The sequence below is a fragment of the Electrona antarctica genome (genome assembly GCF_951216825.1).
Source record: "Electrona antarctica genome assembly, chromosome: 19".
NCBI lineage: Eukaryota > Metazoa > Chordata > Actinopteri > Myctophiformes > Myctophidae > Electrona > Electrona antarctica.
The window spans coordinates 9,363,156-9,379,104 of NC_136800.1; the positions used below are offsets into that span (position 1 = coordinate 9,363,156).

General features: G+C 41.2%; 2 protein-coding genes across 8 annotated transcripts; one reads left to right on the forward strand and one right to left on the reverse strand.

The window, feature by feature from the left end:
- The first annotated feature begins 865 nt into the window (after positions 1 to 865).
- Positions 866 to 5,042, forward strand: LOC306942938 (NADH dehydrogenase [ubiquinone] 1 alpha subcomplex subunit 13-like). The gene is made up of 5 exons (XM_079529130.1): positions 866 to 977; positions 2,023 to 2,101; positions 2,364 to 2,435; positions 3,156 to 3,225; positions 4,803 to 5,042. Exons 1-5 carry the CDS (start codon positions 884 to 886, stop codon positions 4,920 to 4,922), a joined length of 435 nt encoding a protein of 144 aa, XP_079385256.1. The 5' UTR covers positions 866 to 883; the 3' UTR covers positions 4,923 to 5,042.
- A 1,325-nt stretch (positions 5,043 to 6,367) lies between these two features.
- On the reverse strand, positions 6,368 to 14,262 carry LOC306942972 (uncharacterized protein). 7 transcript variants are annotated; one of them, XR_013792359.1, is made up of 8 exons: positions 14,144 to 14,262; positions 13,237 to 13,343; positions 13,034 to 13,140; positions 12,736 to 12,886; positions 12,418 to 12,625; positions 12,253 to 12,317; positions 9,471 to 9,562; positions 6,368 to 6,634 (listed from the first exon to the last, which is right to left on the reverse strand). XR_013792359.1 is itself a non-coding variant. In XM_079529174.1 (7 exons), exons 2-7 carry the CDS (start codon positions 13,334 to 13,336, stop codon positions 11,621 to 11,623), a joined length of 639 nt encoding a protein of 212 aa, XP_079385300.1. In that variant the 5' UTR covers positions 13,337 to 13,343; positions 14,144 to 14,262; the 3' UTR covers positions 10,687 to 11,620. The 7 variants fall into 7 exon arrangements, 3 of the variants coding, with proteins under 3 accessions (XP_079385300.1, XP_079385301.1, XP_079385299.1); XR_013792360.1 differs by lacking the exon at positions 6,368 to 6,634 and having other exon boundaries at positions 9,511 to 9,562; positions 12,253 to 12,321; XR_013792361.1 differs by lacking the exons at positions 6,368 to 6,634; positions 9,471 to 9,562 and adding an exon at positions 10,687 to 10,972 and having other exon boundaries at positions 12,253 to 12,321.
- Between the last annotated feature and the right edge of the window lie 1,687 nt (positions 14,263 to 15,949).

Below are 15,949 nucleotides of genomic sequence, written 5' to 3' on the forward strand. Positions count from 1 at the left end.
TGCATGCACCTGTTGGTACCACAGCACCTCAAAAGCTCTTAAAACAAGGCTCCAGACTTCCCAAAACAAACTGGTCAGGCCTCACTGCAATTCGAAACTGGCCCGTAAAATCTGAATCCCCACCCACCCCTTTTTCCCCTCACTGTAGGCCTATATGTTTTTTTCCCCTTTTTACCTGTCTACCTCTATGATGATTTCCTGTTTTTGGCTATATAGTAGTGTATATTTGTACGTCTCTAAATGTTATGATGAATTGAACATGGTGGACCCTATTGTAAACAAGTGTAATGCTTTATGGTGTCGTCCACAGTTAACAGTCTTGTATTGAGTTGTGCTTGAAATGTACTGTAATTCTCCAAAACTTAATAAATTCTTCAATCAATCAATCAATCAATCAATCAGGTTTGGGGTCAGGGTGTACATGTGACCTCAGGTCGCATCTGTGTTTTGGAAGGAGGGCAAGAGACTAGTGTTGCCACGTCTGCTTATTATAAGCGACTTTGGACTTGTTTTTTCGTAAATATTTTTGCTTACAAATAAAAATAATAGTAGTTGCGTTTTTTTCTAAAGGGGGTCTAAAGTGTAGCTGCTTATTTTAACTTATTTCGTAATATTGTTTAGAAACCCACCTGATGGTTTATCAGATGATAAACCATGGTTCCTTCATGGCAAGGACCCCAGATTGATGTAAGGAGTCAAGGACCCCCCCCATCTGAACATATTTTGTGCCAGAGAACAATATTTATGTTGTTAAAACTTATTCCAAAATGACTAGTCAGTCTAGATTTCTGTTTTTCTGCTTCTTTTGGGATTGTTTTCATATACCTGGTTGCTTATTTCTCTCACACATCTGGCAACACCGCAGGAGAGAGCCAGGAGGAAAATGGCGGCGTCCAAGGTGAAGCAGGACATGCCTCCTCCGGGAGGTTATGGTCCTATCGACTATAAGAGGAACCTGCCCAAACGAGGACTATCTGGTACTAAACTACAATATGTAACGCTTTATTTGAGGGAGATCATAATGTGAAAACAAGCATGTGTCACTGTCTACCGGGGTCAGTGTGACACTGACACAGGCACATCAGATGCTAAACGGCTAGCGCTAGCTAACACACAAGATATTACCACTTGTCGCTCTCTGATTCAGTTATAAACTGTTATAAAGGTGGTGTGTATGTGTTCACTGCATGGAGTATTGTCTTACTGTCTGACATAGCCTAGCTCTGGTCCATAGCTCTAATGCCGTCGCAACGGCAGCAAGAGCAAGGCTATGGACCAGAGCTAAACATAGCCGAAGATTTAGTAGATGTATCGATTCTGACATTTTCAATCTTGTCAGAATCGATAAATACATCTACGAGTCTAAATCTTAGGCTACTGTCGGACATACGTTTGGCTGCGTTTAAGTGGCTTTGTGTCGCCTGTTTATGTGACAGATTGAGATTCATGTTAGCACTGCAGTCTGTTTATATTCAGCAGCACTGACTGCACTACAGGGACTCACCTAGCTTCGGCAGCAGCGTACTATAGAGGTTACAAACGGAGCTAGGATTCACCCTGTCACTGAAATCAAATGTTCCCGATGGACAATGAGCCTCATTAGGGTTGGGTTTTGGTCTGTATAAGTGGGCGACAAGCGTGAATTTGACATTTGCAATCAGCTTTCACCAATCACCATATTTTGATATCCCGAGGGATATTTTGAATTGTCTCACAGCACACATCAAGACACATCATGTATTGTAAACTCAAGAGAATAGAAACGGAATAAGTACTAGTAGCGGTGCCGGTGACACAAATTAAATGGCATTAAAATATGATAGCATGTTTGAAGAAGTATAAAAGATGACTTCACAACATAGGCTGTCAAAACATAAAGAGGTCTGTTTTGATGATCTTCCTGCCATAGAAAAGCATGGATCAGCTTGAAAATGCAACTAGGAGCAGAGAATGCAAGTTCGGATTCCAGGCACAGAAATGATCCTAGTAGTGGTGCCTTTGTTAATGTTATTTCCTTTGCAGGCTACAGCATGTTTGGTATTGGAATTGGATTTATGCTGTTTGGCTACTGGAGGCTGTTTAAATGGAACAGAGAGAGGAGGTGAGATGAGCGCACTGAAAAAACTGTTTTAACGATAGTCGTGTATGGGCCTTACTTGCATTTACACCAAATTCCCATGGGCTACACCAAATATCTTTGCCGAAAATATCCAATCTACAAACTCATGAAGCAAGGTGAGCTTGTAAATCGGCTATTTTCCTAGGGATGATAGGGTTCACAACATGGTTAATAATATTCCAAATGTCATGATGTAATATTCACAACTAAGCTGACAGTGTCCCATGTCGTATGCACATTGTAGGAGGTTTCTTATTGAGGAGTTGGAGGCCAGGGTAGCTCTAATGCCCTTGCTGCAAGCAGAATACGATCGAAGGTGAATGCATACATTTGTGTACACACACACACACACACGCTCCCTATTCTAAATGTTGTGGTATCACTCATATTTTAGAAGGTGCAGTAATATAAAGTAAGTGTTGTATACAATTCCATGTTCTGATAGCTGTAATTGCTGAGTGTTTGTTCAGTAATGGGGGGTCTCTCTGGCTGTTTAGTAAGGGTCCCAATTTTATACAAACATATTAAATTGAAACTAAATCGGTACTCTCTCCTGGATGAAATTGACAACCTCCCGGGCAGACCCCTGTTACTGAACAAACTCATTTTGACCAAAAAAAACGAACAAACGTTTTGTTTTAACTTTACACTACATTTAATCACAAGCCATATATTATATGGTGTCGCATGAATGAAACATCAAGTCTGAACTTGTAGGTCAGAAATCACAACCGTGTGAAGTGGAGGGCACTCTTATATCATACATACATCTCATTCTGGCCAATCACAATTTGCATCCTCAATTTTCTTCCCTCACTTTTATCTTCAATATGTACTTTGCTCAGCCAATCAAATCATCGCTATGGGGTGATCAGACAATCACAAGCCAATGTTTGTGTTTACGCAAAGCCGGAAAGCTCGCATTAGGAGGGGATAGCACCCCTCAAAACAAAAGTTGAGCAGAAGACATGCTCAAATAGGGACACCAGGTTTAAAGTGGTTAAATGACTCTGGAATTTAAACTTTTTCTCACCAGCACATTACGAATGCTGAAGGAGAATCTAGAGGAAGAGGCCATTATCATGAAGGACATCCCGGGCTGGAAGGTAAAAAGGCTGTTTTTCCTCAGGGTTTGTTCCCCGGATGTAGTCGCCTTTCCACTACAAGAGAGAAGTGCGCCGTGCCCTGAAATTGGGTCTGGGGATCCTTTATGATTTTACGATTCTGTTTTCCTTAACCGTTTCCGTACATAGGACGTCGCCACACGTCCTAGGGGTCCCAATCGACGCGTACATCTGACGTGTGAGGACGTCCTAGCGCATCCTCAATGATACGGGGCGAGATAAGATTATTCTGAATTTTTTCCTTTTTTTTTATTTGTCAGTTTGCCTTTCGGCTACCGTATGCTACACTCTAGGCAATTGTTAGCTTACCATTGACTTAGCCGTTAGTGCGGCGGAAAGAATGACTCTCCGTGGTGTTGAACGGATCGATATACTGGTGCTTCATTTCTGCTCCTCACCCGTCTCTCCCGCAAAATATGAACGCTTTTTGGATCATATATCATATAAACTAAAACGATCGCAATGTAAGCTAGCTATGTAAAGTAAGTTATAAGTCTATAACTCTGAGAGTGTACACTAGAATGGAACCAAATTGACCCTTATAGGTCCATTGGTTCCATCTGTACACCGAGTTATGGTGGTCCTTGAAATTAAAAACTTGGAACCCCCCCAAGTGTGAAGCAGATTTTGGTGATTGATTGGTGATCACCAATCACCATGCCAGCTTGTGATGGAAATATTGATATTCCCATCAATATTTTATTTTTGCCACTGACATGCAAAACAAGTGATCAATATTACTAGAAACACATAGGCTTAGCCCTAAATGTAGAATCTACAGTACTAATGGAGTCTTGATATGCGATAGTGTCTACTCTATTCCACTGCACTACGTATTTTAAAACAAGCCACTTATCCAAAAAATAAAAGACTATCTACAACTTAAGCTCACAACACACATCACAGCATGTTGTGAGCTTGTAAATCCGCAATTGTCTCCTTTATAGCCTATAATGACATGCCCAAAATTGGGATGTCAGGTTTAAAGTGCTTAGCTATACTTTAGAAAACCTGAAGATTGGGAAGTTATCCACTGTATACTGGCAGTCGAAGTATATTCCGTATTTGGGATTTCAATAATTGGGTCTTATGAGAGTACAGACAGTGCTTCCATCTTACATTGCCACTTAGCTGCAAAGGTGTATTATACTTCATAATATAAGGTTATTAGAGTATATAGACAGATGGCTTTTCAGAGGAGTGTTACTTGTGGACAGAAGACAACAACGTTCTACCAGCTAAACTAGTTTTGTTTGTCAACGCAGCTTCAATAGTTGGTTTCCATTAAAGTGAGCAGGTACTGTTGAGAGAATGAGGAATGGAAAAAGGCATGAGTCAATACAGATACTTTACTTGTGTACATGATTAATGAAGGGCATGGCAGGACTTTAAAGGAATGCAGTGTCACAATAGTTTGACGCAAAGGTGCGTAACTTTGATCAGAGGTCTGATGGTGAGGCTGTGGATCGATGGATTATGCTTGTTGAGTGTAATTATAATTATTGGACACTTAGAAACTTGATTATGAAAAGTCTTGTGTTATCTTGTCTGTCCTTCAGGTTGGGGAGAATGTCTTCCACACTGACCGCTGGGTGCCACCCCTCTCACAGGAGCTGTACAACCTCAAGCCCCGTGAAGAGCTTTTGCACACGCGCTTCGGGTTCCGGTGGTACGTGTAGTACTGCTTGGACGGGACATCTGGACGTGTCTACCGCATCCAATACCATGTGGACATGAGCCTAGGCTCTATCTTGCTTGTAAATGTTCTATATTAAAGTTCGTTTTTTCCCTGTACCATATCCTGATTTACCTGTCTTTGTTGAGGAGCGCTAGCCCCTCCTACAGTGTATATATAGCCTTTTGTCCTAACTCGTGTCACATTTGCCATCGACAATGAAAGGAGAATTTACGTCATGTGTCTGAACAAATCGACACCGGTGTTTTTTATTTTTACATTGAGTCAAAGTTAATGTTAACCACACTAAGCTATTTCTATCTAAGCTATCTATTTTGGGCTTACAGGCACATTCTCAAAAATTAGAGCAGGCCTGTTGGGACGAAACCTTGCATCTCCATTATTTCAGCATACGATTTCTTCATGTAAATGAATGTCCTTCATTCTTTTCATTTATGAAGTGGGGTTGTACCGTTTTCATTCTATATTGATTAAAAATAGGTGATAGTTTGAGGCTGTACTGGTAGAGAACTCAGTACAACCACTAACTCACAGGATGCCAAACACTTTGACATGACATTGGATATTTAATAGTACAATATTCTTGTTTAATGAGCCAGATTTTTTTATAAATTTGATTCAACTTCTGGATAGTGCAATAAAATATTTAGAAGTCAAACTTGACTATTACTGATGCATTGTAGCCTGCCTACTGTAGTGTAATCGGTCTTTCCATTTATACAGATTACATTTCCAAGTACATCAGGCTACAAGGTTCCCCCCACGGATTTTGTTGGCCTGATCCAGTATTCAATAACTAGACTATGTAGTAAATTAAACTATCGAGAGAAGTGTTCCCTCTTCAACACCCAACAGGAGACAAACTGAGAAAAGTAGCGGATGCAGAAGCAGGCGGATAGAGAACTATTATGTAGCACTAGGCCATTCTTATTTTTTTTAACCTACCCCTGCCATTTCCAGATCCCAGCTTTTACAGAAAAGCTTTTGCCAACATAAAAATTTCAATTTGAGAAATGAAAAGATTATATTCAGAAATTCCTATGAAGAGATTATATTGGAGACAAGGTCCTCCCACCCATTTCTGCTGGGGTATAACTGCAGTCAGATCCAGAATGAGTTTGTGAGAATCAGCGGATGGTTTCATTTTGTGGTCACCTGCTGGTCATATGAATATACTTCTGTGAGGTGGAGGGGCGCTGACGTCAGGAACGTGGAGTGTGTCCAATTTAAATTAGGTCAGGGTCAGCCAATCAAACATTGAGGCAGGCATTGTTAGAAAATCCATGATGTAAAAATAGGCCATATTGCCAAACAGCCTACACACAAGCACTTTAGCTGAGGGGGGAAAAAAACTGATGCCGTTGCTTATTAGAATACATTTCTAAAAACAGACACTGTCACATTAACTACACACTGAATACATCAAGATACCAGATTGTTTTTGTAGCTTTATTCCATATCCAGTAATACCGGTACATCTGGTACTTCCAGTGTCGGTTCCAGTAAAGCAATACATTTTCATTAGTATGGTACCAGTGGAAAATGTTTAAATGTAGTACAATGGTATTGTCAATATCCATTGTCCATGTTGTCAGTCTGTAATGCTCCACAAAGGTCTGTTTGGACCAGCCCTCGCAGATGATCATCTCTTTCTGATCCCACATGTAGCCACTGCAGACAGCTGCCATGCTGAACCTGGTAGAATCAACACAAAGAACCACCGTTAAGGACTTCTAACCATTATTGGTGTACTGTACTGAGTGGACCTCAGACAGAACTACAGTACATAAACTATTACCTTTAAACACATTTGGGAAAAAAGACACAAAAGCTCAAGGAATAAAGAACACCTTGATTGCCCGGGGTTATTTAATCCATTAAAATCAGTGCGCCTAGCGATTTATAGCAGCGGAACACTTTTACCGACGGACCGGATGTTATCCCGGATGTGGCTGGAGCAGCTAGATGTAGCCAAAACACTGTAGAAGCGATCGACAACAACGGGAGGTATGATTAAATCTACCGCGACTAGCGACTGGACTGCGGTGGGCCGTCTAACACATGATCTTTGCTTAGAATTGGACGGAATGATTTAGATCAAGAGTTAACGTTTTAAGATTTTCAGTGTCGTCGGCTAAACAGGGGGGGAACATTTTCGATGTCCCACTGTTGCACACCATTCGATGTTGCGCAACAGTGGGACGTCATCGCATCCCAGCCTGTGGAGAGATGCGATCGATTTTGATATCAATAATCTGTCCTATTAGGGTCCGTCTGGGGCCATTAAAATGTTAACCTGTGATGTCATGACATACTTTTTTCTATTCACTTAGGTCTGCTCTGCCGGAAACATGGCAAAAAAGGCCATTATTGTATACCACACCATAGACAACATTTTCCAAATTTCATCATACTTTAATTAGCATGTGACATGTCAAACTAGGTTTTTTTTTTCATGATTCTGAATCCATTCCAAGCATTAGTTTAGCATGAAAAACACCTAAAATTCGGCCATAGCCACTTGACCAAAATGTGACCAAATGGGCTGACCTCATCACATTTGTGATGACAGCTATGGCCGTCTTTAGGCCAAGGAGTGTTTTTCGTGCAAAACTAATGCTTGGAATGGATTCAGAATCATGAAAACGCCCTAGTTTGAGATGTCACATGCTACTTGAAGCATGATGAAATTTGGACATTTTTACCTTACCATTATTGTTATTGGCATTTAATGTTTGTGTTCGGGACAAGATGACGTACATTTTCTTGTCAATGGTGTTTTTAATGTTTGTTTAACTAAAAACAAACATTAAACCTGCATATAGGAGGGGCTAAAAACAAATAAAAATCACCCGTGTGAACCGAGTGGTGCAATCCCCCCCCCGCTCTGTCTCTCATTAGCAGGCAACAGTGCAGCACTATCTCTCTCTCCGTTTCTGGCACAACAGCACCACTTTTGCCCCTACTGGTACTCATAGTCACACACATAACACAGACATTGCTGTTCCTTTGCACCACTCAAAAAGTATGTCATGACATCACAGGTCCAACTTTTGAGTGACTTGGCTCCCCAGCTAATTCAATTTAAATAGTTTTGGAAAATTGCGATTCATGCTACCCATACCAACATGCCCTGCCCACAAGTACTCTGTTAAATAGCACAATATGTAAAATTATCATGTTTTATTTTTATTGCTGGTACAGCCAGTAACCGGTTGACTAAATCACAAATTAAGGCATTAGCCTTTGTTTTATGAAATATTCCAGACCATTATGGTCCCTGCACACTGCTGTGTTTTTGGATTTTTAGCAGCATTTTTTCACCGGTTTTCCGAAAAACGCATCTAGTCTGCAAGGACCTTTAGGGTTGTATTTACACGTGTCCTATTGCTAGGGCCGATTCATACTCTTATTTTACCGCTGTAGTGCCGAAATGATTTCGGCTCGTCAGAAATTCTCAGTAGCACCGAAGAGCCGACTTTAGGACAATTGTGCAGAGGAACCAGGCCTCATACATATCCTGACAATCCAAGGAAGCTTTGAAAAGGAAAGGACATGGTCACGTGACTGGGCTGCGCCATGACACTTTCATGGGAGCCAAACTACACCCGGAAGTTTGGCAGAATGCTTCACTGGAGTCAATGAGAGCTCAGTGACCAGCCTATGAACGCTTTTTCTGAATTACAGCCCTTTTGTAAAGTAATCGCTTCTGGAAAACAGAAGACATATAACCCATTATTGTCTGCTGTGTTGCTTTTCGATGTGTACACTGTAATTTCACAAAGTACCTTTCTGAACGTACCAAGTATCGCGAGACTTCCCACCGTTTCCTGTCTGGCAGCCAAATATCGCGATACCTCCAAGCCAGAAACGATTCCTGCTGCCGTTTAGATCCTCAGATAAAATTATATACTGTGCACATCAAAAAGCAAGTGATTACAAAACAACCTGTGATAGGTCTTCGTTTATATTCCTGAACCGATTATATGACAAAGGTCTCAATTGTTACAAATTAATGTTTGTTATGAGCTGGTCCAGCCGGCTGCATTCACTGCCATGTATTCATTGAACTTCCGGTGTGAGTTTGGCTCCCATGAAAGTGTCATGGGCCCAGTAATTTTATTTCCTTCTCAAAGCTTCCTTGACACAATCTCCAGGGACACAAGACTTTAATTCCACGGGCTGGGCGCAGCATAGGCCGACAAGACCCGATGGACAAACGTGGCATTTAGGATCTCGACGTTGATGCAATTACAAGACCAGGGTATCTCAAATGTTTTCATTTCAAGGATCACCATAACTCTGGCAGTGTACAAATGGAAACAAATAGACCAGTGAGGGTCCATTTGTACAGCCTGAGTTACAGACCTATAATGGTCAATTTGGAACCCCCTCCTCAAGTAACCCAGAGATTGCTTTGACAATACGTTTTCTCATGCTCCTTTGAATTGAATGGATCAGCTTGGTATGTCTCTATGTAAGGCAACTGAGTCACAATCATTCAAAAGCCACAAGGACATAAAGTACTTACCTGGGAGTTTTTATCTGAAGCGGTCACTGCCAACCGAGGCCAGTCATTTCCGGTACGGGATGCCCAGGTTAACCATCCACAATCAGGTTATCCTGAACAAAAAAAAGGAAAAGACAAATTAGATACTCATTTCCACTTAAAACAGACTAGTAAAACATGCAACGGTAAAAATAAAATGTATACAAAAAAAAAAAAATACAAAAAAATAAAATAAATACAAATACAACTGAATAAAGGACAACACTGAAAATATTATAGAGGCCTAACGGGTCAATTCAGAGTGCTTTAGGACAGTTTTGTAGAGCAAATGAGAATCGAATGCAAAGTGGACATTAAAAGTGGACATTAGTGGACAGGACTATCATTGGCTGAAGGTTCAATGCTTGGTGGATTCAGAGAAGTTGAGCACCAGAGGCTGGATGTTCAGTTTCCCAATAGACGAGTATCACAAATGAGGAAAGGCCAAGGCATGTTTTCAATGTGACCACATTTGAAGCAGGACTAATATAGCCAACTCTGAAGGTTATTCATGGAAACATGAGAACTCAGTTTGAAGGATGTGAGCAGGAGAGCAAAAGAGTTTTTGTTACCTCAAGTGAACTGGCCTACTGTTTCTCCACAAATGAACTAGGCAAGAGAGCAGCTTTCATCTCTGACGAGCACTTGTTGGTAGGCGCAACACCACACTCTCTCCAAGGACTTGTAGGTTTTTGAAGTAGTACCTCTTGAACGCAATGCAGCATTACATAACCAACACCCAGCTCATGTTTTCCCACCATTACCATGCACCACTTGGGGGCAGGTTAATTTACCCACCCATAGAGGTGCAATTGAAAGCATCCCCTTGTTTCGACCTGTCAAAACACAGCCAGTGCATGTGCCGTTTGGGTTAACGTCCAAATCACCTTGATTATTCTAATTTATAACAACCCTTACACATCTATACATATTTACTCAAGCCCTTTGTCATTCTATTTTAAAGCTAATCCACACCCCTACAATATTTTTTACAAACTCCAGACTACCATCTTCTAAGATGGCACAACTATAGGATACAAGTCCTCTATATGTATAGTTACAGGTTCTCCTCAAACTTTTAATTTCCATTTTAGTTTCAAGCGACAGGTCTCTAGCAGCTTAATAGATGTTTTGAGCTGACTGTAAATCAGCAAAGTACCTCCATAGGAGGTACTTTCGAAAGGCACAAGAATCAGCATTATTTTCCAACAAATTGTTTAATAGGCTCCATGAAGTCAATTTGACAAAAAAAAAAAATCCAACGTTGATAATACAAAGAACATAAAGTACAAAATTGTTCCCAGTTGGGATATTATAATATTGGGGAGTAGTAGTTACATTTGACGTTGATCACAAGTTTAAGTCCATTACAGCACATTTTAAAAAATGCAGACGTTGAGCAGAGCAAATATACCTTGGCTGACTGTAGCATGCTGCAATTTGCAACTTCATCAACAGCCGACCACCTCGTATGGTTCACCTGTCTGAAAGGAATTCACTTTTTTTGGGAAAGGAACATTTACAGGACCCTAAGCTTCTCCAAGTATTAAAAAAATAACTTAATGCTCAGGATCTGCTGCCTAGAGGAACACCAAGGAATGTGGTATAAAATCCAGAAAATCCTTTCTGAACAGATCTCTCATTCTTGCTCAGTTTAAAACTTAGCAGGGAGGTAGATCAGACAATTAAAAAAAGAAAAACAAGGTCAGCAAACTTAAAGAGGAACCCCCCCTATAGTAATCAGGTCAACGCATCAACAGTACTGGTCAAGAACAGGGCTAAGCATGCTAAGATGGTGGCTGACCAAAAACTACCATCTTTTAAATGTGATATTCACCAACCTGCAATTTAAAGCCCCTATCAACTCAGGTATTCCCATCAACGTAATCAAATAAAGTTATCTAAATGCCTTTAATAAAAGATGCAAACTCAAGGATAGCATCTTAAAACTAACTTGTTTAAACATGGTCATTTGAAGAGCAAAGGTTCATGGCTACATTTAAAGATGCTTGAGCAACTAAAACATAAGTTTTCAAAAAATCAGAGTAACAGTAACACGAGGACATTTTTCTTGAGGAGCGCATCTTTTAAATACAGCCAGCCAAGGGATGATCTTGAATTCAGGGAGATTTTTAGTCGTTTGCAGCTGAGGACAAGAAGTGGGCACACAGGTAAAGACACTGAAGTTCAGGCAAGTTCAAGAGTTTTGACATCCTACTCATCCCAAAATATACATATAAAAAAGAACATCCTTTTGCAGAAGGCTGTTAATTGAAGGGAGTGCTGATTGGAGTTTATTTTTTTTAATAGTCAGGCGCCAGCATTATTTGGATTGAGACTACGAAGACAGCTTCACACTAACCATTTAAGCCCAATAGTCAAATGTTCACCGTTTTACACGCTCACAACACGGATCATTTTGAAATGCTGTGAACTTATAGATCTGCTACTATAAACGTTCGGACGCTAGCATCATTTGGATTGAGACTACCAAGTCAGCTCCACACTATTTAACCATTTAAGCCCAATAGTCAGATGTTCGCCGTTTCACACACTCACAACATGGATCATTTTGAACTGCTGTTAACTTAATGTAGATCTGCTACCATAAACTTTTCACCTATAATGGCATGCCCAAAATAGGGATGTCAGGTGTAGTTGCAACAACCCGGTTCAAGAATTGGCCCATGGAGAGGTTCGGAATAAGGCGGACCTGAGCAGCATTGACACTACTTAAACAGAGGCACACATTACATATGCTTACCATAGCTGTCATATCCGTCCCTGTAGGATCCTCCCGATGAACGATCCCCATTACCACCATGACCCCTAACAGTAAAGACACAACCATTAAAACCATGCGGGATGAACGCACTGTACACAGGGGCTCAATTCACTGATTATTCCTAAATTTAAGGCTTCCCCTTACCTATTGTCCCTGTAGCCACCGCCGGAGGAGTAGCCACCGCTTCCACCGCCGCCGCTCCTGTATCCGCCGCCGCCGCCACTGCCGTAACTTCTGTCTCCTCCGCCATAGCTCCTGTCTCCGCCGCCACCGTAACCTCTGTCTCCACCGCCACCGCCGCTGCTGTAGCTCCTATCCCCGTAGCTCCTGTCACCTCCGTATCCTCCACCACCTACACAAATACGAGAGGAGAGAGAGAATACATTTGACATGCCATCGATCAAAAATAAAAGTGCCATAGATGGGAAAGCCTAATTTAAGAAGTTCGGGTAAAAAACCCACCTCTACCTCTTCCACCACCACCAAATCCGCCGCCACCTCCATATCCTCCACCTCCCCTTGAGCCTCTGAAACCACCACCACCGCCGCCACCTCCGGAACGTCCATTTCCCTTTCCAGCCTCATCGACACGGATCGTCCTGCCATCCAGACTCTGAAATGATAATACATTATCACAGTTAGCCATTGTCAATTGTGTTTTATTTGGTGCAGTACCGCGTTGCGCCACCAGGCCACCATGTGCCTTACAAAATGGCTTCCATCAAGCCATCTGTGACAATATATCATGACATCAACTCACCTTTCCATTCATTCCTTCCAATGCATCCTTTGCATCATCGGCACTGTCATACTTCACAAAGCCGAATCCCCGAGACCTACCTGTCTCTTTGTCTCGGATTACATCAACTGTAAGACACAAAATAAACAAAATACACTTAAGATAAATAAAATCATGAATGTGAATTAATTTGTAATTTCTCATATGGTTTGCAAGTAGTTTACCTTTGGCAATGTTTCCGTATTTGGAGAAGGCTCCCGCCAACGAGTCCTCGGTGGTGTCGAAGCTCAGCCCACCGATGAACAGCTTACCCTCGTCCGACATGTTTTGTCTAAAGATAACAAAAATATATTTATAAGCGTCAGGTTTTTGCATCAACCCCTTCCGTCGTGCGAAGTGTGCTTTACAAATTACATAAGCCGATCAAATCCCCGTTGTCGTTGAGCAACCGTGGCATTACATTATAAAACACCGCGAGACCATCATCTAGGTCACGGAGTAACGGAACCTACCAGACTTAATATAAATGGTAACTTTGTGATGTTTAAAGTCCGTTTAAGTAAATATATGTATTTATTTATGTATATATAAAAAATACACATCGCGAACATGGGAAACTCGTGGTCCTCGCCAGGCCCGCTGCCTGCCCTGGGGCCCTGGCGGGGATTTAGGCTATTAGTATTAGCTGTGCTATCATGATCTCATCCAGTACCACAGGACAGTGCGCCATTTTACACCACGATGCCGTTATTCCTTTGCAGGTTCCTTTGTCCCGTTAATGTGCGCCATCTTGGCTAGTACAGAGATTTTTTTTGTCCCCCTTGTTCCAAGACGCAACAACACAGCGCTTTCTCCAACATGACAGTTCAAAGACGTCGATGGGGTTGTTGTTTTTTTAATTAAAAAAAAAGTTCAAGGTCAATCGCTAAATAAACAAAAGTCACGGTAGCCGAAAACAACGCGCTTTCGTAAGCTTTCGTTTTGCCTCAACAAAGCAGGTTAAATATGCTATATTGTTGTTTACAGAATACACGGAAACCCAACCATTAAACACAATACAGAGAGCAACTATGAGCAGTTGAAATGCATCACAACATACGTGTCAGAAAGCAGAAACAGATTATTATATACCTTTAGTTCGCTTTCGCAAGACTGCGATAACGTCTTGCTGACTGTTCGTGTTCGGTCGAGAGAGATGAACTGGGAGGAGGAGTAGGTTTTACTGCGACCTATTTAATAATATCTTGGTGGGAGGGGCCAGTGCTGTACATTTCACTGCGGCCTGTTTAAATATGTATGAATGTGGAATGCTGCTTTTTAACTTTATTAGCAAATATGGAGTAGGCTTACTTATGTGGCTTGCATTTTATTTCTCAAACGTTCCATGTCAACATGCAATAATGCACTATGGAAAAAAAGAATACAATGACAGACACATATTTTTTAAATAGATTGTGTGCGTGTGTGTGTGTGTGTGAGTGATGTATACATACATAACATAGACATCTCTGGTCCATAGCTCTAATGCCTTTGAGACCTGTGTGTGTGTGTAGCCTACTGTTTTGTTTTTCATCTGGATAGGCCTACATACTTTTAAAATGAAGGATCAGGCCGGTGCTAGGATAAGATAGGATAAGCCTTATCCTATAAAATGATACCCACCTATGCTTTACCTGTACCTGTACCTTATCCGATAAGGTACAGGTAAAGCATAGGTGGGTATCATTTTGCTAACTTCTGCATAGCTTACATTTTCCTCTTGTACTGGAGGAACCCGTTAAAAAGCATGTGAAAGCATAGCTCTGGTCCATAGCCTAGTTTGCCATAATTTATTTTTCCTCAGCCTGTATCGCCATATATAAGAGAATTTTGAGATTATGTGGCGGGTTACGGGTAAGACTTTCAAACATAACAAGAACACAAAAGTCTCTTTCTGTAATTATTGACATTTGGGTTTGCAAGTCTGCTATGACAGTGAGTCCAGCCATGGCACGGTTAAGAATATTTCTTGGAGCTAAACACAGCCAAAACAAAGATATTTACCATTTACAATTTAGGCATCTAGACTTAATCCAGAGCGATTTACATTAAGCAAGAACAAAACATGATGATACATTACAATATAAAGACTAGTTATCATGAATCATACGTAAGCTACGAACATAACAGTGGAATATATCTATATAATTAAACTATATAATATAGTGCTATGTCTACATAAAATGCTATCTAAATTACATAAATTGAGCCTTTGCATTCGCCTGTAAGGTCGTTGGGCTAGGGCGAGTGCTACAGCAAGTGCTACGGGCAAAGATGGAGTCTGAAGAGGTGGGTTTTCAGACTACGGCGGAAGATTGGGAGTGAGTCTGCAGTTCTGATTGTAATGGGAAGTGCATTCCACAGCTTTGAAGCCAGAAGGGAGAAGTTTTGGACATGTATGTGGAGCGTTGTCCCGACGTTTTTAGTGAAGGTACTTCCAGCTTCCCTGCGTTGGCTGATCTGAGTGCACAGGAGGGTTTGTAGGGTTCGATCAGACGTGCAAGATATGGGGGTGCCATGCATTTGGTTGCTTTGAATACCAGCATCAGTTTTGTATTCTGTGCGGGCAGCGACCGGGAGCCAATGGAGGGAGCGGAGCATCACTTAACCCTTAAGTTATTTAGCAGTATGTCAACTCAATAGCAAAAATAGCCAATCTACAAGCACGCAACCTGACACGTTGTGTTGTGAACTTGTACTAAATGACCTTCAGGAACAAGTGTATAAGAAGGAACAACAGCGTTTATTTCGTCTCACAAAACAGTCCAGCTTTTACTCGGATAAAACCACAATGACCATCTTATTGGAGCTTTTATTTAATCAATCTTGTGTCACATCTCTGCAAAAGAACATTTTTCTAAACACATTTGTTGATTGGCCTAGTAAGCTGATCTTTGG

Excerpts from the sequence above, each read along its gene's own strand:
- LOC306942972 (XM_079529173.1), bottom strand. The coding sequence starts at position 13,336 with ATGTCGGACGAGGGTAAGCTGTTCATCGGTGGGCTGAGCTTCGACACC. Across the intron at positions 13,141-13,236 it reads ATACGGAAACATTGCCAAAG|TTGATGTAATCCGAGACAAA; the intron begins GTAAACTACTTG and ends TGTGTCTTACAG. Across the intron at positions 12,318-12,417 it reads GGTGGCTACAGGGACAATAG|GGGTCATGGTGGTAATGGGG; the intron begins GTAAGGGGAAGC and ends CTTTACTGTTAG.
- LOC306942938 (XM_079529130.1), top strand. The coding sequence starts at position 884 with ATGGCGGCGTCCAAGGTGAAGCAGGACATGCCTCCTCCGGGAGGTTAT. Across the intron at positions 978-2,022 it reads GCCCAAACGAGGACTATCTG|GCTACAGCATGTTTGGTATT; the intron begins GTACTAAACTAC and ends TTTCCTTTGCAG. Across the intron at positions 2,436-3,155 it reads CAAGCAGAATACGATCGAAG|CACATTACGAATGCTGAAGG; the intron begins GTGAATGCATAC and ends TTTTCTCACCAG.